A 24,632-nucleotide genomic window follows, 5' to 3' on the forward strand; every position below is an offset into this window, starting at 1 on the left:
TTGCCACGTATTCATGGGTGAGCTGCTGGAAGACTGGAGAGTGGCTAGTTTTATGTCATTATTTAAGAAAGGCTGCAAGGAAAAGCCAGGGAACTATAGACTGGTGGGCCTGATGTCACTGGTGGGTGAGTTGTTAGATGGGTTTCTGAGAGACAGATTTACATGAATTTAGAAAGGCAAGGTCTGATTAGGGATTTGGCATGGCTTTGTCTGTGGGAAATCGCATAACTCAAACTTGATTGAGTTTTTTGAGGAGGTGACCAAGAAGATAGGTGAAGGCAGAGCAATAGGCATTGTCTATCTGGACTTTAGCAAGGTCCTGCATGATAGTCTGGTTAGTAAGGCTAGATCACATGGGATCCAGGGAGAGCTAGCTAATTGGCTACAAAATTGGCTTGACGATAGGAGGTAGAGGGTGGTGTTAGAGGATTGTTCAGACTGGAGTCCTGTGACCAGCTGTGTGCCGCAAGGATCAGTAGTGGGTCCACTGTTGTTTCAGTTATATAAACGATTAGGATGAGAATATAGGAGGCATGGTTAGTAAGTTTGCCAATGATACAAAAATTGGTGGTGCAGTGGACAGTGAAGAAGGTTACTTAAGAGTACAAAGAGATCTTGAACAGCTAGGCCAATGGACTGAGGAGTGGCAGATAAATGCAAAATGTTGCATTTTGGTTAGACTAACCAGGACACAGTTAATGGTAGGGCCCTGGGTTGTGTTGTTGGACAGAGACCGGGGGGGTGCACATACACCTTGAAAGTAGCTTCATAGGTAGACAGGGTGGTAAAGGTGTTTGGCATGCTTGCCTTCATTGGTATGAGCATTGAGTAAAGGAGTTGGGATGTCATGTTGCTTTGTATGTAGCATTGGTGAGGCCACTTTTGGACTATTGCATTCAACTCTGGCTGCCCTGCTATAGGAAGGATTTTATTAAGCTGGAAAGGGTGCAGAAAATATTTACAAGAATATTGCCAAACTTGGAGGGTTTGAGTTATAGGGAGAGCCTGGAGAGGCTGGATAGGCTGGGACCTTTTTCCCTGGAGCATAGGAGGCTGGTGGGGGGTTACCTTACAAAGATTTATAAAATTCAGAGGCATAGTTAAGGTGAATAGACAATGTCTTGCCCCAGGGTAGGGGAGTCTAACATTAGAGGGCATTGGTTTAAAGGGAGAGGGAAAGATTTCAGAGACCTGAGGAGCATTTTTTTCGCAGGGGATGGTGCATATATGGAATGAACTGCCAGGAGAAGCGGTGAAGGCAAGTACAGTTACAACATTTAAAAGACATTTGGACAGACACCTGAATATGAAGGGTTTAGAGGGATATGGGCCAAATGGACTAGTTCAATTTAGGAAATCTGGTCAGCACAGATGAGTTGGACTGAAGGTCTGTTTCTGTACTTTATGACGCTTGTATTCAATAGGGTGATGCAGGTAGTACCAGTAACTACAGGCTTTCTTCCCATCACCCACTGCAGGCGAACATAGATGAAAATCAGTTTCTTGAACCATTTGTTCCTCTTTACCCATCAGATACAGGTCCCGGATTTGACCTTGCCCCGTCTTGAGTTGCTCTGGTTTCAGGCAGCAGTTGGAATGTAAAGTTGACCTTGATGCCATTCCTGATTGCTGCCTACTGGCTCCTATTCCCAGTCCTATCATGGCTTTGTGATCTTATGCAATGGAATCATGCACTGATGGGGACACACCTGTGATCAAATCGATCAGTCAGGCTCTCTAGTCTGGATATGTTGCAGGAGAGTTCTTGTGCCTGTGGAATTATATGCTGCCAAGAGTTGGGAGGTTGTGGAAGAGGACAAAAGTTTAATGTTTGGAACAAGTGTCACATGTAATATGTGATGAATTTTGTGTGAAATGCGATATATGGGTACGTTTCTTTCCAAGATGTTAGCGACTGGGACAGCATGTTTTCCCTTCCCCAGTAAGGTGATGTCATTGTATGTCTGCTTGCCAGCTTTGATATATTTAGCTAACCACATGTTTAACAGGATATATCCTGTATTTTCTTACTATGTATCATTTCCACATTACCATATTAGTAGTGAAGAAGCTGCAGGGAACATTGGCAATGATCTAAATTAAAAACAGATGCTACCACTCCTTTGCAATCTTTTCTGGGTACCATCATCTTTTTCTGGATACAGTCATCTTGGCATCTTCTTGTGAGTGGTCAGATTGCTAGTCGTTTAAGGGGATACAGTGTGTTCCCCTTGGCTAACCTATTTATTGGAATTGACCACATAATTTGCCCCTCATCATTGCCCTTTTGTAAAATTTTGAAAGGTTTCTTGATGACAGCTCATCATATGGGTCAGTGCTTAAAGCTAAGATGGAATTGAGTCAGACATACAACTGATAAAAACCAAAAAACCTACGGATGCTGTAAATCAGGAACAAAAGCAGAAATTGCTGGAAAAGCTCAGCAGGTCTGGCAGCATCTGTGAAGAAAAAAAAAGTTAACGTTTCAGGTCCCATTCTGAGGAAGGGTCACTGGATCTGAGATGTAAACTAGGATATTTTTCTTCACAGGTGCTGCCAGACCTGTTGAGCTTTTCCAGCAACTTCTGTTTTCTTTCAACTAATGATCTCTGGTGGGCCAATTATTTTCAACCAGTATGGCACTTGGGACACGACAACAGTCCAGGGTGAAGGAGTGGATAAATTAACCATGTTAACTGCTCTTCCTGTTGAATGATTCTGTGAAATACTTGATTATGGGGTCTGCTAAGAGGTCAGCTATAGACATGGTAGCAATGCCTCTGATAACTGACCTAATAATATGATTTGGGCTCATGTTTGAAGAATGACTCATTGGCCCAAAATGCTGTAAGGTGTACAAAATGATTCAAGGTGTAGATAGAGTAGACAGCCAGAGACTTTTTCCTAGGGTGGAGGTAGCTATTACGAGGGGGCATAGTTTTAAAGTGAGTGGAGGTAGATACAGGGGAGACGTCAGAGGTAGGTTTCCTACTCGGAGAGTGGTAGGGGCGTGGAATGCATTGCCGGAGAGGGTAGTGGAGTCGGCCTCATTAGGGGCATTTAAGCGGCTATTAGATAGGCATATGGTTGATAGTATAAGGTAGGGTTGGAGGTTAGATAAACCTTAGGATTAGGGTAAAAATTCGGCACAACATCATGGGCCAAAGGGCCTGTACTGTTCTATGTTCTATGTGACTGGTATCTAACTAACTGTGCTATATTGGGAATACTTCAGGAGTGATAGACAGTAAATTAGTATAATCAGGAAGCTTTTGTACTATTGGGTGTTAAGGTTGAATGTCCTTTTGAGGCCATATGAAATAGGAGCAAGAAAAGGCTCCTGTTGTTTCGCCAAACTGCATTCCTTTTATTGCACTTCTCAAAGACCAGAGCTGTGAAGCCAGCAAGCTGCACAGCTGTCCTGTTTCTTTTTGTTGCAGTAATGTTAGGAAAGACAAAGCTCCTTTACAGTATCCCAGCAACATGCATTAAACTTCGGTTTTCTGGAGGACTGAGATCTTCATTAGGGGTGCGCTTCCAGTTAACTTGATGTTTCTTGCAATGGAAATATTAATTCCTGCATTTTTCATGGTGTGCTTTAGATATGATACTTTATTTTATGATTCAGTTCCATAGGTGAACCTCCAAACTAACTGTAATCTTTAATACCTACCTTCTATTAGCAGGAGTATGTTACTGACTGAGATGGGAGATGCGCACTGTCTTTCTGTAATCATCTATTGCAGGAGTCACAAAATCACTTTGGATGTTTGACCCAGTTCCCAATATGGTGAATTGTATGCTTTCTCCAAAATAGACCTGAAATTAAAAAAAAAAGTGTTTTTCAATGAAGATTCAAAAATGATTAAGCCATTTTGTTTTTAAAATGAAAATATAAATGTTTACCCAAAACCAAAAGTGCATGCACATGCACACACTCACATGCACAATAATATTTCTTTCTGTAGGGATTTACTTTGGAAAACTTTCCAACGAAAGTCTTGAAGACAAAAGGGATCAAACTTGAGAGATCAAATAGCTGTTGATGAAAGTTCTGACATATGTAGATGGGTGTCACCAGACACAGGAAATTGTCTCTGGGATCTTTGCAGATGCAGCTTACTCAGAAAACACAACATCAAGAAGTCTCTCAATCGTTGTTGAAGAGGACAGTCAGGCTTCACACCGAACTCACCACAAAAATGCTTTAGAAACATGCGATAGAAGGTGAGCAGCTTGTTCTGTAGCAGGCTTTTCTACCCCAACCCCAAGCTGAAAACCCAAAGTCATCTCCAAGCCTGCAAACACAGTTAAAACAGAAGATCTAAAAAATTCAGTCTCAAAAACAGTGAGGTATTTTCTCTGAAGTGGGTTCAACTAAGATCAGCAATGATCCAGAACCATGTGGATTCCGAGAAATGCCTTAGATAAAAGAAATTCCATTGTGTCTTTTGAATTACTTCTTTTTAAAAAAAAAAACTCTGGTAATCTCCATGTTACTTCAAACTCAATTTCGTAAAAATCTCGATATGAAGCCAATATAACAAATGCATCACAAAACATGGTGTTCCCAGTTCCATCATGTGCTTTGTAATTGCTTGGCTGTCTCTCCATTTTCAGTTTCTATTGATGCCGTTACTGAACAGTGCTACATGGTAGAAACAGCTGCACACGGCAGCATAAAACAGGTTCTCTTTCGCTGCCCTCCCTTGCCTCTTCAAAATGCAAACATCAAATTGTTTTAAAAATCTTGAATTTTACCCATGTACAAAATGGTCCATACAAATATATTCAATACTCAACATATTTTCCAAGCATAAGTGTGTGGCATTTTATTTTACAGCAGCTATTTCAAAGCTACTTTATAGTTAAGAAAAGGTATGAGGTTCAAAGACAGAACTTAAATAATTTTCGTTGAAACTCACGGTGTAGGCAGCCATTTTTGTGCCTCATTTAAATTTGAACTAAGCAACATTTTTAGGAATGGGGCACAGCTCAACTTTGTCTAATATCGTACTTTTTACCTGCTTATTTCCATGAGCAATGCCATAGTAGATCTAGTTGATATAATTTCAACAAAACAAATTTTTAAAAATTCATATTGTTCTTATCTATTCTCTACATTTAGAACCTTTCAGCTATATAATAAGCTTCTGGTGTATTTTGTCTTGTAGATCAGAGAAATTCACTTAATTTGTAATTTGAAATATTTTCTGTTGTGTTATGGTTATTTTAATCATTATTTCCTTCATAATTAACAATGTATAAAATATTCCAGCACAGTAATGCATCCTCTTTGCACTACATAATCTTCCTTATCAAGCACCTCATTATTTGCATAAGCTGAAAATGGTGGGTGCACTGAATCAGTCAAACATCTGTGAAGAGAATCGGTCACTTAGTGTTTTGAGTATGGAGGCTAGTTCAAAGCTTTCATGTTCTCAGAAAGAACATACTTGAATCATTGTCTCCTTGGATGTTGTCATTCGTTCTTATTTCTGATTTCCAGTATCTGCATCATTTTTGTTTTCATGATGCTCATTATTGTAAGTATGAATTTGAATTTGAAAATGTCATTAATTATTTGTCAAAACAATATGAAATGCAGCTTTTTCAATCACCCAGTAGTCTTTACAGTGTTCTTTTAGGTGAAACAACATATGCTTGATCTGTGCCTCAAGAAATCTTCTATCTCTTCCATTTTATGTTTGCATAAAACCTGTCGCCAGTGTGACAGCCTAGACACGCGGACAACTTTTTAAAAAAAAAAAAACTATAATGTCTGTTTTATTTATTATAAGTAACAAACTGTCTGTTAGTCCTGTGATGGGGCTGCTCAGTAGCTCTAGCCAAAAGGTTTGCAAGTCTGATTGAGCCTCTTCTATGATGCTAGCATAAACATTTCTTTACTGGGCCAATACATGGAGCATAAACCTGATGTGTTCTTGTGGTGTAATGGTAGTGCCACTATCTGTGGACCAGGAGGCTTGAGTTCAAATCCCACTTGCTTCAGAGGTGTGTAATAACATCTGAACAGTAGAGGTACGGTTTATGTCTGATGATATGTTTGCCCTGAAGTACCCTGCAATGATCTAGCTGTTAAGAGTACACCACCTTGTGTCTGACTATATGTTCGCTGTAGAAGTCTGCAAAATAGTCTTCAGACTGGAAGTGAGGTTGAGCTTTCATGATAGCTTAATGGTTCAAAACGCTAGTAGATGCAGCCAATTAATACACAGCAGCAAATCTGTACTGCAATATTTAATCTCACTGGTGCAGCCTCTTGGACCCTTAGGCCAGGGAAAGGTAACAACAAGCTAAAGTTCCCATTGCTGATTATCATGCTATGTTCCTGATGAAATATGGAACTATGTGGATGCTTGGCAAGTCTGGATAGGTGAGAAGAATGCCAACTTTTTATGGCTAGCAGTAGCTCTGGAACTGCATGTATCAGTGTCTTCAAGTGGGGAGATGGATTGTTACCAACTCAGAAAACAAATAAATGTGAAAAAATATATTGAAAATATCAAAACTGCACTGGAATAGTTTAAGAAAAGTTCAGAACTCTAAGCTATAAATATTATGGAACTTTCTCCTTCCACAGTTTGGCTGCTGATGCTGTTGTCTTTGTTTTAATTTTCTTTCTCTAGTGTTCTCTGGTTGAGTCTCACCTCTCTGATGTAATCACTGTTAACATAGATGTGTCTGGAACTATAATTGGTATCTCTATTGTAACTGTGCCTGGATCCTGCAATGGAGCAGAGGTAGAAGATGTGGATCTGGAAGTATTTAACACAACTGTGCACCTAATGCAGCCAGTCTTGGCATCGGCGTGAGTATTTTTTGTGTGTGTTCGTTGTAACTTCTGTTTGATTTGTGTGTATTTTTCTTGTGATCTGATTTAAATAAATTATTTACTATATGGATAGATCAAATGTCAGGTGTTACAAATGATGAATGTAGAAGTTAGTTTAAAAAAATACAGGCATATAAGGGGAAAAAACAGCTGTACTGTTTGCACCCAAAAGGTGGTAAATGTCCAGGAATGTTACCAGGTGAAAGCAATTGAAATAGATGATACAACTATGTACTGATGGATGTCTTTTTTTTTTTGAAGACGTAATGCTTTTATATGGAAAATAATGAGCATGAGAGGTAAGTGGGGTTGACTTTGACTGTGGAGGACGTACAAATGAGCTTGATGTCCCTGAGTGTCAAACTTAGGAAATGTGACAGCTTTTAATCTTTCCTGTAGCCTAAGGATTACTGAGACCAAATGTAATGCCACTACCAATGTCCCAGCTGTGATTGGACAGCTTGGAATGGTTCAGTTTCTCATCCAGGAGCTTCCTGCTCTGTCCAGTGCAATGTCCACTGAGCCAGCAAGATCTCTTTGGAGGGCAAGGTTAAAATTTAAAGAGTACTATAGGTGATATCTATTAGTCAATATTTTGAAGTCTCAAAATGCCCCAAAGACTTAGTATTGTACTTTCCATTGTGATAATGGTATTGTTTAAAGAATGATAGTATGCATATGGGCATGGAATTGTTCTATAACGGAAGATGTCATAAAAACTAGTAAAGAAATCAACTTGTACACCAAGAGTAAAAGTGAAACACTGGGATGGATGGTTGCCATGTCATCTGCTTCAGACCCAAACGTGTCTACAGTTTAAGCTCCTGTATACCTTTGCATCACAACCTGTATCATCTGTTTGATCCCTTACGCCAAGTTATAAGGTACTCCCAAGTAAAATATGCATTTGTGGAGAGAAAAGTTGTGGCTGACTACTAATGCATACGTAGCATATTGTGGGTGTAAAGGGGGTTCATGTATGCACTGCGTATATGCAAAAACATAATTGTTAGGACCAGAAAAATGGGCTCATCTTACACACTGATTTGCCTTTTCTGCTGCAATTTATATGGTAGTTTGTGAAATAACAGAATGGTGGATGGGATGGTAATGTTTCCTTTTCATTTGATAACTATAACAATGGACTGGAAAAATCGGGTTGGTAGTGGATCACAAGAAAAGGAATTTATGCAAGGAGGGAGAAGATTAAATGTGATGGTAAGCCAGCCAAATATAAAAGAAGATTGGAAGAAGTTTATTTAGATATATAAACAGCAAAAGAGAGGCAAAGTGGACATTGAGCTGCTGGAGAAGTAGTAATGGAGAAAAAGAGATAGTGGATGAACTGAACAAGTACTTTGCGTCCGTCATCATCGTGGAAGACACGAGTAACATCCCAAAAATTCAAGAGAGTTGGGGGACAGAGGTGGGTATGGTGGCCATCACCAAGGAGAAGGTGCTAGAAAAACTGAAATGTCTGAACCTGGACCAAATGGACTACATCCCAGAGTTCTGAAGGAGATAACTGAAGAGATAGTGGAGGAGTTAGTGGTGATCTTTCAAGAATCACTGGAGTCAGGGAAGGTATCAGAGGATTAGAAAATGGCTAATATGACCCCTCCTGTTTAAGAAGGGAGTAAGGCAAAAAATGGGAAATTACAGGCCGATTAACCTGACCTTGGTCGTTGGTAAGATTTTGGAGTCCGTTGAGAAGTATGAGATTTCCAAATACTCGGAAGTGCATGATAAAGTAGGGCAAAGTCAGCATGGTTTAATCAAGGGGAGGTCATATCTGACAAATCTGTTAAAATTCTTTGAGAAGCTAACAAGCAGGTTAGGGAAAGCAGGGTCAATGGATATTATCTACTTGGAGTTCAAGAAGGCCTTTGACAAGGTGCTGCACAGGAGGCTGCTGAGTAAGATAAGAGCCCCTGGTGTTAGAGGTAAGGTACCGGCATGGATAGAAGATTGGCTGTCTGGCAGAAAGCAGTGAGCAGGGATAAAAGGGTCCGTTTCAGGGTGGCAGCCGATGACTAGTGTTTTTTTTTCTTTATTCACTCGGGATGAGGGCATCGCTGGCTAGACCAGCATTTATTGCCCATCCCTAATTGCCCAGAAGGCAGTTATCAGTCAACCACATTGCTGTGGGCCCGAAGTCACATGTAGGCCAGACCAGGTAAGAATGGCAGTTTCCTTCCCTAAAGGACATTAGTGAACCAGATGGGTTTTTCCAACAATCGGCAATGGATTCATGGTGATTATTTGACTTTTAATTCTAGATACTTATTGAATTCAAATTCTACCATTTGCCGTGCCGGAATCCGAACCTAGGTCCCCAGAGCATTACCTAGCTCTCTGGATTAACAGTCCAGCGATAATACCACTAGGCCACTGCCTCTCTGCAAGGGTCCGTGTTGGGACCACAACTTTTCACTTCATACATCGGTGATCTAGATGAAGGAACTGAGGGCGTTCTGGTTACGTTTGCAGATGATACAAAGATAGGTGGAGGGACAGGTAGTATTGAGGAGGTGGGGTGACTGCAGAAGGATTTAGACAGGTTAGGAGAGTGGGCAAAAGTGGCAGATGGAATACAACATGGGAAAGTATGACATCATGCACTTTGGTAGGAAGAATAGAGGCATAGACTATTTTCTAGATGGGGAGAAAATTCAGAAATCTGAGGGAGTTGGGAGTCCTCGTCCAGGATTCTCTTAAGGTTAACTTACAGATTGAGTCAGTAGACAGGAAGGCAAATACAGTGTTGGCATTTATTTTGAGAGGACCAGAATACAAAAGCAGGGATGTACTTCTGAGGCTTTATAAGGATCTGGTCAGACCACATTTAGAATATTGAGAGCAATTTTGGGCCCCTATCTCAGGAAGGATGTACTGGCCGTGGAGGTTCATGAGAATGATCCCAGGAATGAAAAGCTTAACATAAGAGGAATGTTTGAGGACTCTTGGTCTGTACTCGATAGAGTTTAGAAAGGTGACGGGCGATCTAATTGAAACTTACAGAATACTGAAAGGCCTGGACAAAGTGGATGTTGGGAAGATGTTTTCATTAGCAGGAGACTAGGACTGAGGGCACAGGCTTAGTGTTAAGGGAAGACCCTTTGGAGCGGAGATGAGGAGAAGCTCCTTCACCCAGAGACTGGTGAATCTATGGAATTCATTGCCACACAAGGCTGTGGAGGCCAGGTCACTGAGTATATTTAAAACGGAGATAGATAGGTTACCGGATGAGGGCAGGAGAATGGGATTGAGAAACTTATCAGCATTGATTGAATGAATGAGCAGACTCGATAGGCTAAATAGCCTAATATCTGCTCCTATGTCTTATGGTCTTGTGGTTTTATACTTCTAATTGATCATCTCTCATAAACCCTAAGCTGTTAGGATGATCAATCTACTGAGGTTGGTTGTCTCGCCGAGCTGGTTTGTTGTTTTGTAAAACAACAAACCAGCTCGGCGAGCCAACCAACCTCAACACCCCCAACCCGAGCTACAGATCTACTCCAAAACCTTAATGATCAGTCTGCCTTACTCACACTACTCTAAAATTTCTTACTGTTTCCATTTCAGACCAGAGACTGCAGCATTTATTGAACGGTTAGAACATGAACAGGCCCAGAAAGCGAAAAATCCACAGGAACAGAAGTCATTCATCGCAAAATACGTAAGTTGACCCTTTTGTTAGGGGAAAACTGTAGCTTTCTTGGGATGTATGTTATTAGTGAAATAAAATGTTTGCATAATATTGTGAAATTAATGCATTATTCATGTTGAAGAAAATTCCAGGAAGACATTTTGTAAACACATTAGCAAGTATTGTACTTTACAGGAGCCATGTGTGATATTATGCCATTTAAAGAGGTTAAAATTTGATATTATAAAATGCACTAAACATGCAACTACTCTTATAACTGACAGTGAAATAAAAACCAGCAGTTGTTTATTTCAAGTCATAGCCTTGAGTGCATTTGCCCTGCTGCAATTCATCTGCAATCGTGTATGTTTAAAAGTAAATGGTTAAAATTTTCTCAGACCTTAGGATGGCTTGATGCACAAATGCATTGCCTGACATAGCTCCAAGCCATACGTGCCACAAACGTTTCTGGTTCAGTCCAGTGTTAAGTTTTCTCAAGTGACAAGGGGTGACAGAGGAGAGAGAGAGAGAGAGAGACACAACTACAAGTAAGAGCAATCCTTTTCCTATGACCCTCAAACAAGCTGATCCACATATATTATAAATAGAGAAGGCTGGAACGACATATCGGATGACACTGGCACATCTCTTAATGTGCTACAGTCATTTATGTGCAATATATTTAAGTGCATTTTATGCTATTAAGCAGTCAAATGAAATTCAACACTTTATTTAAGGGTTCTGTAGCTAGATAAGGGCTGTATAAGACTGCACGTAAGAGAGGGGACTTATTTAGTTTCTTCGCATTTTCAAGATTATGTGACTATGAGGGAACTTGAGAGTCCAAAATTGTCAAATACACTCAACATAAGTGGGAGGGAGCTTTTCTTTTCTTTTGCCTGAATATTAAAGAACTAGTTCTTGCTGATTTTGCCTTTGAGTATTTCATGCTGATTGCAGTGGAAAACACTGATCTAATGCTGTGTTAAATGATCAGATGCAGTAGCCCCATATTCTATCATTACTACTAAAAACCTGTTTTGACCTTCTGCATATTGGCAATTGCCCAGGAAGTTGATGTTGAGTGCTTTATGGAAGTCTGCCCCCATCTGGAGTCCTCTATTTGTCTTGTTTTAGCAGTTGGTCTGCTCTTGGATCTGATCTGTTTGAAGCTGATGTGAGCCACCTCCACAATGTGACTTTGCAGTCGCAGGTTGATGAAGGAGTCTGTGATTGTGCTAGAATTCATTGGATTTAATTCTAGCTCCTTACTCCCAATTTTCTGTCCGTCTTGCTTCCTCATGTGGCATTTACTGCTACCGGACTACGGTTCAACACCAGCGACCTCGATCAGAAATAGTGCCCCCCCATTGCAGCCCTGTGCAGCTAACAGTGTGGTTTTAGATCCAATATGGGCCTTCTGGTTTATAGTTCTCATCTACTCACTGAGTAAGAGGAGAAGATCCATAATGTTTTAATAAGGAATTCCAAGGAGACCCTGTGAATGAAATGCTTTGGTGCAGAACTAAGCAATTCACTTCAGAAATCCCTTATAAGATCCATCAGTGGGGAAGAATCCTCTAAGATTTCATTATACTTCAAGTTCTGAGTTGTTTCAAACTGCTGACTGCTGCAGTGAAAGTGACCTGACCTGCTCACCAGAAACTAATATATTCATTTGGCAACAGGATTAAATGAAGCACAAACAGTGGCTGAGAATGTGTGCCAAGCAATAGTACACTTGAGGCTTATGTATGATGCGTTAAACCACAAGAGTGAAACTCATTACATTTTAGACATTCTGCTCTCTTGAGAGTGTTGCAACTCTAATCATATTGCCATACATCATTTAATTTTATCACACATAACAGGTTTGTTTCAGGTGTTATCCTTTTTTAAGAGATTTCCTGTTGGAATTTTTCCACTTGGTGATCACTGAAGATAAAAAAAATCAGTGTTATATGTTGAGAGTTTTTTTTTTGCTTCTCTGATCCCTTCTCCTATAGGTCTCGATTCACCTTGGGATGCAGTTATTCTATTGCTGTTAGTTTCTTTCATCTATAGACGTAGAATGTTCACTGGCTATTTGATCAAGCACACTGTTTCTTCATACATTCACAAATGCATAATTTGCACTGGGGCCATTTTTCTTGTCTCCCCATTTCCTGAACAAATGATATGGAAGTTACTTGGCACTCTCCTCCCAGTGCTCTAACTGTGAAATTCGCCAAGTCTGTACAGATTGGATCAACACTCTGGATCTTGTAGTGTGCAGTTCAGTTTTACACTGCGAAGATCCTTGACAAGCTGATCCATTGTGAGTGCCCCCTAAAGGGGAGCTTTTATAATGCTTTGATATAATGTTGACAGGAGCAGTATTTATTTTTGCACACAGGCATAAACATTGAAAAACTGAAAATTGTTCGCCTGAAGGAATGAATCAATCTAAGGATTGTTTTAATCTCTCATCAACAAAAGCTGCATTTTAACAACAATTTAGTTTCCTTTCCTGAAACCGTAGAGCTGCTGTTAGCATACGTAACTGAAAATGATCGATCTATTTTTCTCTGCTTCAAACCTGGAACCATTTTCTGTCCACTTTGCCCTGAAAAGTGAGTCTGTTCACTGTGGAAAAAAACTCATTCCTGTGTATTAAACATTATATTATGTCTTATTGGAAGATAAAAATCTTTTAATGTATTACGTTATAATTTGTGAAATTACGCACTCCTCTAGCCATGACCTTGCCTCTAAATATCAACACCAGTTGTTCTGCTAAACATGACTCATCCTTTGACTCCAATGCATTGCTTATTCCCTATTTCCCATTTTTAAAAAATCACAAATATTGTTTGGTTCATTTACAAAAAATCTCAACACTGTTGAGGTGTAGGTATTTGTTTAGAACATACGTGCAGGATACGGAGTAGTGATGAAAGATGTGCCTTTTACATCACTGCCAATCATGTGATGTTATGTTTAGAGTTCTTTACTGAGTTATTTTGCCCATGTTGAAAACAGCAGCCTTGAGGTTTACTGACCGTGCACAGACCTCTGCATTCCTAGAGTCATGCAGACGGAAACAAACTCTTCAGTCCAACCAGTCTATGCTGACCATGTTCCCAAACTAAACTAGTTCCACCTGCTTGCGCTTGGCCCATATCCCTCAAACCTTTCCTGTTCATGTACTTATCCAAATGTCTTTTAAACCTTGTAATTGTACATGGATCCTCCATTTTCTCTGGCAGTTCATTCCACACACAAACCACTCTCTGAAAATGTTGCCTCTTATGTCCTTTTTAAATCTTTCTTCTCTCACCTTTTCAAAAACAAAAGCCCCCTAGTTTTGAACTCCCCCACCATTGGGAAAAGATCTTGTCATTCACCTTATCTATGTCCCTTATGATTTTATAAACCTCTAAGGTTTATATATCTCAACCTCCTACGCAGCAGTGAAAAAAGTCTATATTCTCAAATCCTCCATTACCAGCAACATCCTGGTAAATCTTTTCTGAACCCTCTCCAGTTTAATAATAATCTTCCTATAACAGAGTGACCAGAACTGCACGCTGTAGCATGCCCTACTTCACAGGAGGTAGTGCCACATAACACAGTGGACGGTATCTTCAATATGAGAACAAGACTTTACCCCCACCAGTGCTCGGCGCTCCTACAGATACTGTTCGGGACAGATACATCTGTGACAAGTAGTTTGGTGAGAATGCTTCCTTCTTGTTAGTTCATTCATCACTTTGCACAGTCTGGCTGCTATGTATTTTAGGCCTTGCATAGCTCAGAGAATCCTAGAATATTAATTCCCGCTTGATTTTGGCTCTCTCCAAGCTACTTCAGAAGACAGTATTACCACAGGTTCCAGCTTAGTTGCAAAAACTACTTGTGCAAAACATATTTGGAACGATTCAAGCTTCTGCACAATGATATCATCAAAAGGCCTTATAATCTAAAGCTGTATTCTGCTTCTGGCTGCAGTGACTTTTTTTTCTGTAGTATGTTACAGACTGTTGGTAAAAACATACTCTAGCACTTTTGTTCAGTTTTTTAACCTTGTTGGGTTGCTTTGTTGGTTTAGCCTCTTCTTTGACATTGTTACAACATGCAGATATAGAATTTGTCTCCAAAACAAAGATAGGTGTAACTTTAAAAATCAAAATTGTGTTTTGAAGCATCACAATAAATCAGATTAAAAAATTCAATAAATCAGATAAAACTAATTGCAAACCAAATATTACAAAAAGAAATAAGTGGGGGGAGAAAGAAAGTTTATCTTTTAATATTCAGTGTCAATTTTGAATTGTTTAAAGATCACAGGGAATCAACTGGCACCACTTACTACTGTTACACTGTACAGTTTAAAAAAAATGTCATTAGTGATGTTATTGTGTGACTTCATGCTCATTCTGGATTTCTGTCTCTGCTTGGTATTTTTAGCAAGAGCATTAATCTCTTTACAATGTTAAATGGGTTGGTGCCTCTGTTAAACTCAGAGGAGGAACTTTAGATGTTATTGCTGAAGTATATTGTCGTTGCATATATTTCACTTAACCTTATCAATCAACTTTCTCATTTTTCGTAGCTTTGTGGCATGTGGCAATAGTTGACCATGTCCTGTGATTGAATTTCATGATTTGAAAAGTGACCATGGGATTTATTTCACTACCTGTTAAGGAGTACTTCTGCAGCTTGTGCATATTGTATGTTATTTGTGTTTTACAGAGATTTAATGCTATTGAAAAGTTTTCTTCAAACAGCAGTGAAGAATAAAACAAAAGTAACTATATTCAGTTGACTTCAGTGGCTCTTGGATAGAGAATGTAAAACTTCCACCGGATTGATTGTTCGGTGACTTGATCTGCAAAATGCACATGCAGCAATCGGTGACCACATGATTGGGTTTGACTGTGACGTCTTCCTCAGTTAGCCTGCCAAACTCATTGCCAGGCTTTAGACAAGGTACCTAATGGTCACCATGGAAGCAAACATCCTCCGTCCAATTTACCATCTTCAAGAGAAATTTGGAAAGTGGAAGAAAGGATGGGATTTTGTTCAGTGATTTGGAGAATATTTGTGAGGTGATGGGTTTTGCATCTACCAGCTGTATTTCTAGAAGTACTGTAATTTATAAAGTTTACAATAGAATGGGTTGAGATGTTCTCGAGTTTGTGTTGGTAGAAAGTGAGGAAGAGATTCAGTAAAAGCTGTATGCTGTAAACCCCGTGATACACGGTGACCTTCAAAAATGCTGCCTCACGAATGCTTAATATGTTGTGCTATTATACTTTGAATTTGAGCTGGTATTTTTCTCTTTTTTTTTATGCAGTGGCATTTAATTCTGGGCGGGGCCATCTTTCTCATGGTTACAAATACCGTCAAAGTGCCTCAGGAACTAGGAGCACAAGCCTGACGTCTGCAAAGTAATGGTGGTTCCCAAGTGTTTTCAGGAGAATGTATGCAGTGACCAGCAAGGCACTATCCATTTTCTCAAAGGTCAAATGATTGTGTTTCCCTTTATACCTGAAGTCTGATCCCCATCTTTAGATTCTTGTAGCATCAAAGCAGCAAGCTCATTATTTTTCAGAGGGCCATGCCCATTGACTGAGAGACCTGTGTCTTTAGACAAAAAGTACTGATGATTGTTACCAATAGAACAGGTGCAATCCTGCCACCAAGGGACCGTTTTACCTCCTGGCAACATGAAAGAATTCATTGCATTAGTAGCTCCTGTCTTCAGGTTTTTTTTGCACTGTGCAGCCACAAACCCTAGAAAGTGTACGTGTAAATTAAATTTCTATTAGTCTAGAGACTGGCTGGAGTGGGGAAAGCCAAATGATCTCTTCCGTGTGCTTTCCATAAATAGCTGAGCCTCTCTCCAAAAGAAAATACCAATTATCCCTGTGGCTTTAGTCGCATGACTTAAGCATTGATTCATTTTGATATCGTTTTGCAGTTGTTTACTTATTGGAACTTCTCAAACCTTAAATATCATTTGACCTTGAATCTTTTGTTTGTCTCCTATTTGTCTTTTAAATTTATTTCTGTTTGAATTGAAAACACTTTTCAGATTGGATTGGTTTGGATCAATGATGTTAAGTTTGTGTGCACTCATTTGTCCGCTTCACTCTTTTGAACACATTACAACTGAGTTGTAGCAATATGAAGCAACTCTGAGGTAACCTTCATATCTGAGAGTCATTCACTCTGTTGGGAGAGAGAACTGATGGGCACAGCAGTGTAGATTGATAAGTGAAAGCTAGCATAGAGCGGATCACTCTGCAGGTGACTGAACATCTTGGAAAAACCTTCTCAAAGGTTGAATTATCGAACACATAGTCACATGGCTGCTGAGACGCTGCTTGTTCACAATAATTCTGCTCGAGACAAAGATCTAAACCTCACAGGTTGGATAAAATATTGACGTTTGATTAACGCTGGAATTTTTGGGGATCTTGTAACCAATTGATGATAGCTGGTCTTCTACAACCTGAAATTCTAGTGTCTATAGTTACAAGAAACTGTTGTAAAGAGCAATAAGTTTTCAAAAATACTTTCTTTCTCCCTGCTTACCAATATTGCTACACTACAAGATAGGCACACTTCTACCTGTTGTCACTATTACCACCCTTTTTTTTTTGTTTAAGAATGCCGTTCATGGCATTTTTGTTCAAATGGGCTAATCTCGTGGGTTTGAACATCCCAGATTCATTTTTTTGGAGAATGCCAAGTAACTTAGTTTTAACTGGCATATTGTTTCAGAGATAGCAGGAACTGCAGATGCTGGAGAATCTGAGATAACAAGGTGTAGAGCTGGATGAACACAGCAGGCCAAGCAGCATCAGAGGAGCAGGAAAGCTGACGTTTCGGGCCTAGACCCTTCAACTGGAATATTGTTGGGTGTCCTTGATTCCTCTGGTTGTACTGGGAAGAAATCCTGATTCTGCTTGTCAGTCAGTGACAGCTGCTAGAAATTAATGTGTTAAGAGGATATGTGAATGTAAATGTGAGAGGATAGGGTGATGTCCGGCTGATATGTGCATTGTGGTTGTTAACTGACCGAAGAATGGCCGATACAAGTTTCATACCAGTGGGGATTTCAATTTACAAGACCATTTTTCAATGTGAATCACTTTCAGTGACTTCCATTGTATATTAGCCGTAATATCTTAGATTTAGGTTGGGTAAAGAGTGGGAGTAGTCATAACTGAGATAATGTACTCCCACAGAATGAAAATCAGCTCAAGATGTTCATCGAAAATGAAATGCAGAGCAGTATATTTAGTAGAGACAACAAAAGGTGGTGATTCTCAAGAAGAGAAGGTGGTAATATTCATTTTAAATGGCAGGATTAATAAACGCCTTGGCCTATCAATTGGTCATCCTGTCACTTTGTCCAGAGTTGTGGATGGGTCAAAGAGTAGAGAGGCTGTATGTAATGAGCATCTCCTTATTGTGGGTTGATGAGAAAGATGGTGTTTAACTTGGGGGTTGGGGGTGGGGGGGGGGGGTGGGGTGCGGGGTGCGGGGATGCATTTACAGGATCTCTTTAGTACTTAAAGGGAAGTGTGGAGAGGCAGATTTTAACTGTTTTAAGGTGAATTGAGTATTTTTGATCAAAGTATTACATCTCGTATTGAAGAAAAACATGTTCATGTTCAGTTGTTTGTTCAGATATCAAATTTGATCTGGAAAGTATGTTGTCAAATTAATGTTAACTGCCTGCTGGGCCCCTCCAGGTTCTTTCTTTCCTCTTGTAATGAATTGAGTCTCGGGGCAGAGAGCGGAACCACTTCATAGGAAAATTCATTGCACATCAGAAGACTAGGTTCCGGCTATTTCCTTTCCACAAGTTATGGTTAGTTTTATTATAGATAATGGAAGGTTTTATTGGAGAAATTTGTTTTAGTTGGCCAGATTCCTATAGTTAATGTTTAAAATGGAATTGGATGTAATTTATCTTTAAAAATTGGCCTTTGTATGTGGTAATCCTTGGCAGAACTATCATTTATTGCTTATCCTGATTGCTACTTTGGCTAATACATTTGGCAAATCTGGTACAATTGAGTGGCTTGATCGGCCTCTACAGTGAGCAGTTTAAGAGTCAACCACTTTGTTATAGGTCTGAAATCACATGGACCAAGTAAGGGGACAGTCTTTAAAGGACCACTTAGGTTCTTATAACAATCTGACACCTTTGGTAACAATATTTTATGTTTCTAGATTTCCTTCTTTAAACTGTGGTGTTTTTCAGTTATCATTTATAATTTCATTACTTGTAAGAGCATGAAACACTTGTCTGTTGGTCAGCGGTGAATATCTCTTCCTCGTTTGTCTGTCATCACGGTGAAAGTTAGCACGTGGTTTCTTTGGTTGACCTGATCAGAAAGCTGGGGTGGTCTGTTGCATTTATATTTAGTTCACACAGCTGTGTGAGAATCTCTGGTTTTGCTTGCCCTGCTGGTGCTCAAGAAGATTAAGAACCCTTATCCTAATCTCCCAGGGAAATTTTGACAACACAGTCTGAAGATATATATGAAGAGCTGCATAAAATCTATAATTTTCCCATTCTTACTTGGGGGAAAAAGCTTTCTCAAATATCTGTTGAGTTAAACATTGATCTCCTGCTGTGTTTAGGTACTGAGGTTCGTGAATGTAAATAGTAATAGCAAAACCAAAACCAAAACCTGCAGAGACTGAATAAAAGCAAAACAGCTTGATGGTCTAGTGTAACACTGAGCTAAAGAGTAGAACGTAACTGGTTGGATTCCTAGTCTGTCTTGCCCATGAGCAGATTTTACCCATAGCAGCATTTGGGCATGTTGCAAATGGCTTCAAGTGCCCTCTGGTTAGGTGAGAGAATTAAGCAACCCGGCTCCTGCTCCACATTTTAAGGAAAGAAGGCTTTCATGCTTTCCCCGGCCAACATCAGTCTGCCATCACTCAATAGCTAGGCTTCAGTGTGACAAATAGTTGCCTGACTGAGCTAGTGGAGGGCAGCTGGCCCCTGTGGAATCATGTACCTCCACCAAGGAGCTGATACCATCAGGAGTGGAGAAAGGAGGAAAGTCGGCAATCAAACATAAGTGGTCTATCTGAACGGTAATAAAATGCTGCAATGGCATGATAAAGGATGATCTTGGCTGACATTGCCAGAAGTATATCTGCTTTACTGTTCTCCTGATGAAATGGATTGAGAAGGCTTGATTCAGGAGCCTTTAAAAATAATTATTTCTCAACGTACTTTGTCGAAAAAAAGGATGAATGCCAGAGTAGGTTCATTACAATTAGAATAATCCTAACACTAGCATCATTTTCATTGCAGGGAAGAGTTATATGGTGTGCTTTCTTCTTTTGAAAGAAAGAGCTTAAATTTACACAGAATTTTTCATGACCTCAGGGCATCCCAGAGCGTTTTACAGCCTATGAAGTTCATTTTGAAGTGCAATCAATGTTGTAATGTAGGGAATCACAGTAGTCAATATATGCATAGAAAAATCTCATAAACATTAATGAGATACATGGGCAGATAATCTGTTTCTGATCGTTTTTCTTGATGGTCAGATGTTGCCCAGACACCAGTAGAACTCTTATGCTCTCCTTCAAATAGTGTCATGGGATCTTGGGATAATGTCACAGCCAAAAATGACACCTTATATAATTCAGCACTTGGTGCATGTTCAGTTATGTGCCAAAGCTGCTGGAGTGGGATTTCACCCTATCACTTTTGACACTGGAGGCAAAAGCATTACTTTTTAGCCAAGGCTCATACGTTAGAGATTTATTCATAACTTATTCATAGTCCTAAGCCATGACTTTCTTCTTGATTGCTCTCACTTATTTAATACACCATTGTGTTCATTCCTCCCCCTTTTTGTTCCCCAATTATAAATCTGTCTCTGGCTCTGTGTCCCAGAATTGTATGCTGAATTCAAGCTTCCCAACATGGGAGTAGGGGGGACAGTAAGACCTAAACAGCCATAAATTGGGTATCCTTGACAATTAATGTACCTGTTTATCCAGCTGTGGGGGAAGAGGTCAAAGTGACTGGAGCCCTATTTTATCCTGTAAACTTTACTTTGACAATTCGTTGCACACGTAGCAAACTGACGAGGGCTAAGACGAATGAGCAGGCTAGATGTCAACTTGACTGACCATGGCAGACTCCACATAAACCAAGACTTAGAAGTGGCATATTATGAATGATTTTGGCTCTGTTCCGTACTGGACAATGCATTTATGACCTGGGCCATTACTGGACCTATGGAAATGCCGTGTTCAGACAGCACTATATTTAAAGTAGAGGTTTCATCTAAAAGTAAACCTTTCCAAAAGTGATTTTAATGGTGTACTTTTAGAAATAATGTTAACCTGGTAGCAATCCAACTCAAACTGTACTGAGCAATGTTCTTTTAAAATCCTGACATTATTGGTAATGTGGCTTCAGAAAGATTGAATGTTAGAGAGACTGGAGGGTCCCAGTTTTGATTTCTGCTTGTGCTCAGTCAGCTGGAACAGCTATTAGTGTGCTTTAATTAACCTCTAGGTTTCTGGGCTAAGGAGGAGAAGAAAAATAAAACAGCTACATTTGGTAAGTAGAGGCTCCCTGCCGAAAGACACTTGTGTAGATGTTGGGTGTGAATAAATTCGAGCCCGACTCTAAAACCCATTAGTGCCTTGCAACCCTGTGGCAGATGTTGAGTGAATATTGATGTTCTTGTTGGAAGGCGCCTAATGCTCGAGAACTGATTGATCACCCAAAAGAGGAGTGGAAAGAAAGAAAACATTGAATAAGATTTTAAAAATGTAACTTATTTCAGGTTCAGCGAAATAAAAAAACCATTGTCTCTTTGTGCTCCTTTATTTCCTCTTTGAAGTCCCTGAATGTACTGAGTTACAGAACATTAGGGGTCATCTAAGACCCAAGGTGATAGGTACCTGGGCTACCGCCTCAGTGGCAACATAAGTGACTTGAGGATTGATTATACACTAGTAACCAGGTTATAAGATATATGCCTGTCCATTAAGGATATTTGGAGGCCTGTGTAGGGAGCAGCAACCCACCTGGCTGCCATTGTTCTTGGGACTGGTTTATATATTAGGGAGAAAAAGAAGCCAATTCACCTTGACTTGGAATGCTGTGAAAAATCATGCAGAAAACTCTTGAATGTTTTCCAAAACAATCTGATGGCAGAAGATGGAGAAGATAAGGAAGCTGTGAAAGGTCTTTTAGTCCTCACAGCATTCAGGACAAGTATAGTTACTTGTTAGCAGCATTTTAAATCCACTGTTAGCCATTTACCTTGGCGGTTATGTGCAAATGCAATTTGAAGTAACCTCTGAAATATAACATATTGAGTGAAAGCCACAAGGGTCACGTGATGTAATTTGAATTGGGAGACTGATTTAAATTGTGTTTGTACTAACAACACTACAGTTAGATCTGCAGCTTTTGTAATTTATTGCCGCATAATACTTTGTTTTTGAGTTTAAATTGAGCTTAAATTAATTAGAAATCTATTCTTTTCCTGATAATTAGTACAAGAGCTTGACTTTTATTTTTGTTAACAGTCTAGAATTTGACACTGCTGTGGGTTACTATGAGGAGTGGACAGTTCAACCATAATACTACACAGCAAAGCAACATCTTCTAAACCACACAATCACTCCAGACTTTAATAAATTAAAAAGAAAACTTATGTCATCAGGGCCATCTTATTTTAAAGAAAGAAAGTACGTCAAACAAAGAATTGGCAAGTGCTCCTTCTCTGGATGGAGAAACACTGCCTTGGAAGGGCCTATGAGTCTGTATTTGATGTAAAACTGAATGATTTAAAAACTCATTTAAGGCACTCTGTTCAGACACATCCAGGGTAGGTGGGTCTTGAACCTGAATCTCCTAGGCTAGAGGTAGGGATGCTACTGTGCCATAAGATCCTTCAGCCTAGAGCTGAATTCTGTGTTTACCCCCACCCCACTATGGATGAATGTTGTTAAACTAATGTGAAATGCCGATTACCAACTTGTAACAAGCTGTGAGCTGAACAATGTTACCATTATAATGTTTTAAATTAAACGGATAAAGCAAAATTGGGAGACTCTTTAAATTTCTCACATAAGGCTCCTCCACCTTACAGTGGGTAATCGTAACATTCAAAGTGGAATTGAACCATTCAGAGCAGAAGGACCCAAGTTTGTGCTCTGGCCTTTGGTGGTATAACCATTTTGAGTTGCAGTTTGTCAATGAGTCAATGGAGAAGGAGAGGGGAAGAAAATTACCAAAACTTCCTCTGTCAGATCGTTGTCCAGTTACTCTTGTCGTCGGTGGTTATTTGAAAAGTGCCTCTGGATTAATTCGGGCACTGAATTTCCTGCTCCTGTACCTAGTTGTATTGAAATGTCTGGGCGCAGTGCTCTGAGGAAAACAGGGTGGAAGATTTAAATACCAGGAAAGGAGCTTACCTGATTTTTCACTCCATTAATTATTTAATTTAAAAAGCAGGAAGCAGGTTTCCTTCTGATGTATGATCCTTGTGCCTGATATTGTTTTCTTTATTTTAATGTTCAGGTGATTGAAATCATGCACAGATGGAAAATCTTTCCTTTGATGTCTGAGCTTATGCCTACGAATGGCTGAGCATTCCCAAGGGGCTGAAACTGTTGTTGCCAACTGAGTTGGCACATTCAGGGTTGCAATGAGGGTATTTTCAAATCCTTCGTGAGTGAGAGCAACAGTGACTTTCTCATTATTGATATCAGAACATAATGTGTGCAGCATTCATCTTTGCAGCATTTTGTGAGCAGTGGAGGGGTACTTTCATTTCAGAATTGCTTCTTTTTGTGGTAATCCAGCTCATTAACCTGTGACCTGGCCATGCTGCCTTGCCCTCACTAGGGCTGTAGCTTCTGCCATACTTTTAAACTAAATTGCAAAATAAGTTTTGTATAAATTGAATATCACACTGGTTAAAACTGGACCCTGTGCTCAGTCTTTTTGTACTATTGAGCTGTTGGGATCTCACTCATTGCAGGGACGAGTGAATTTTGTATCGTTTGGGAGTTCAGAGTTGACCTCTTTCTTTTTGTTTCTTCTCTTTCTCTCTCCTTTCACAGTGGATGTATATCGTTCCCATTGTGATTTTTCTGATGATGTCGGGTGCTCAGGATCCTAACGGAGGAGGCAGTGGTGGTGGTTCAGGTGGAGGTGGAAGATGACGTATGCAGCAAGAGGAAAAATCTAAACACCAATGTTTTCTTATTGACAGTGCTTCGTGTTGTAAATACAACTAATATTGTCGTAGTTGCTGGACAAAGATTGAATTAATGTTCTCAGGACCTGGGACTTTCCAAACTAATAATCTCCAAACCACAAATGGACAAAGTATCATATGAACAGTTTGGATAAACATTGGTGATTTTTTTTGAATAAATGAATTTGAATGTGTTTTAATTCCATGCCTTGTTGCTGCAGAATCCCATTCCTGCCACTAGTTGCCAGCACCATACTGTGATTGAAATAAACTTAACAAGTATAAGTTGAAGCTGTGCAGCCTTTGGTGTAGAATGACAGATATAGGGAGACAGATTTTTAAATTGTTAGAAATATTCAAGCGTTACTAGTAGCAACAGGCATGATGTCCACTGTGCGTGTGTATAAATGAATTCACGAGTCGTTGATTTCATTTTAGAGTCTGTTGAGATAATAAATGGAAAATTCTGATGGATTGTCATGACTGCAAATTTGTTCTACCACAAAGAAAATTATTTAATTTTTTTTGTATTGGTTAAGTTAAAACTACTTTGTTCACATTTAGATTGCTCATCTCAATTTTATGGCTGAGGTTGACTTCAAAGTACCATAAGCACAAGTGCTTGTAGGTCTTAGATGAACAAGCTAATTATCATCCATCCTGTGTGTCATTAAAATTCTCACAATTATGCTTCAGTTGTCCGGTCACTGGATATCCAACTGCAAATGCGTTTTGAACTGTAGTTTTCTTAATGCAAAGTTTGTGGCACGAAGTTGAATTGTCTAAAGTCATTTTTCCACAGTCCTTTCTGAATTGGGTCTGCAAGTTGCACTTCTGTCTAAATTAACTGGTGTCATCTGGATGG

General features: G+C 39.6%; 1 protein-coding gene across 3 annotated transcripts in view; it reads left to right on the plus strand.

Annotated features, from left to right (window-relative positions):
• Window positions 1–24,237, plus strand: part of emc10 (ER membrane protein complex subunit 10) — a 49,068-nt gene extending 24,831 nt beyond the window's left edge. For 2 of the 3 annotated variants that reach the window (XM_020537344.2, XM_048617472.1), the window contains exons 5-7: window positions 6,651–6,832; window positions 10,445–10,538; window positions 23,631–24,237. In XM_020537344.2, coding sequence (XP_020392933.2) covers window positions 6,651–6,832; window positions 10,445–10,538; window positions 23,631–23,732 — 378 coding nt within the window. In that variant the 3' untranslated portion in view covers window positions 23,733–24,237. Of the gene's footprint in view, window positions 1–6,650; window positions 6,833–10,444; window positions 10,539–15,846; window positions 15,941–23,630 lie in introns of all 3 variants that reach the window. The other variant, XM_048617471.1, reaches the window with a different exon arrangement.
• The last annotated feature ends 395 nt before the right edge of the window (window positions 24,238–24,632 follow it).

This window comes from Rhincodon typus, chromosome 37 (assembly GCF_021869965.1).
Source record: "Rhincodon typus isolate 14 chromosome 37, sRhiTyp1.1, whole genome shotgun sequence".
In the NCBI taxonomy this organism is placed as follows: Eukaryota; Metazoa; Chordata; class Chondrichthyes; order Orectolobiformes; family Rhincodontidae; genus Rhincodon; species Rhincodon typus.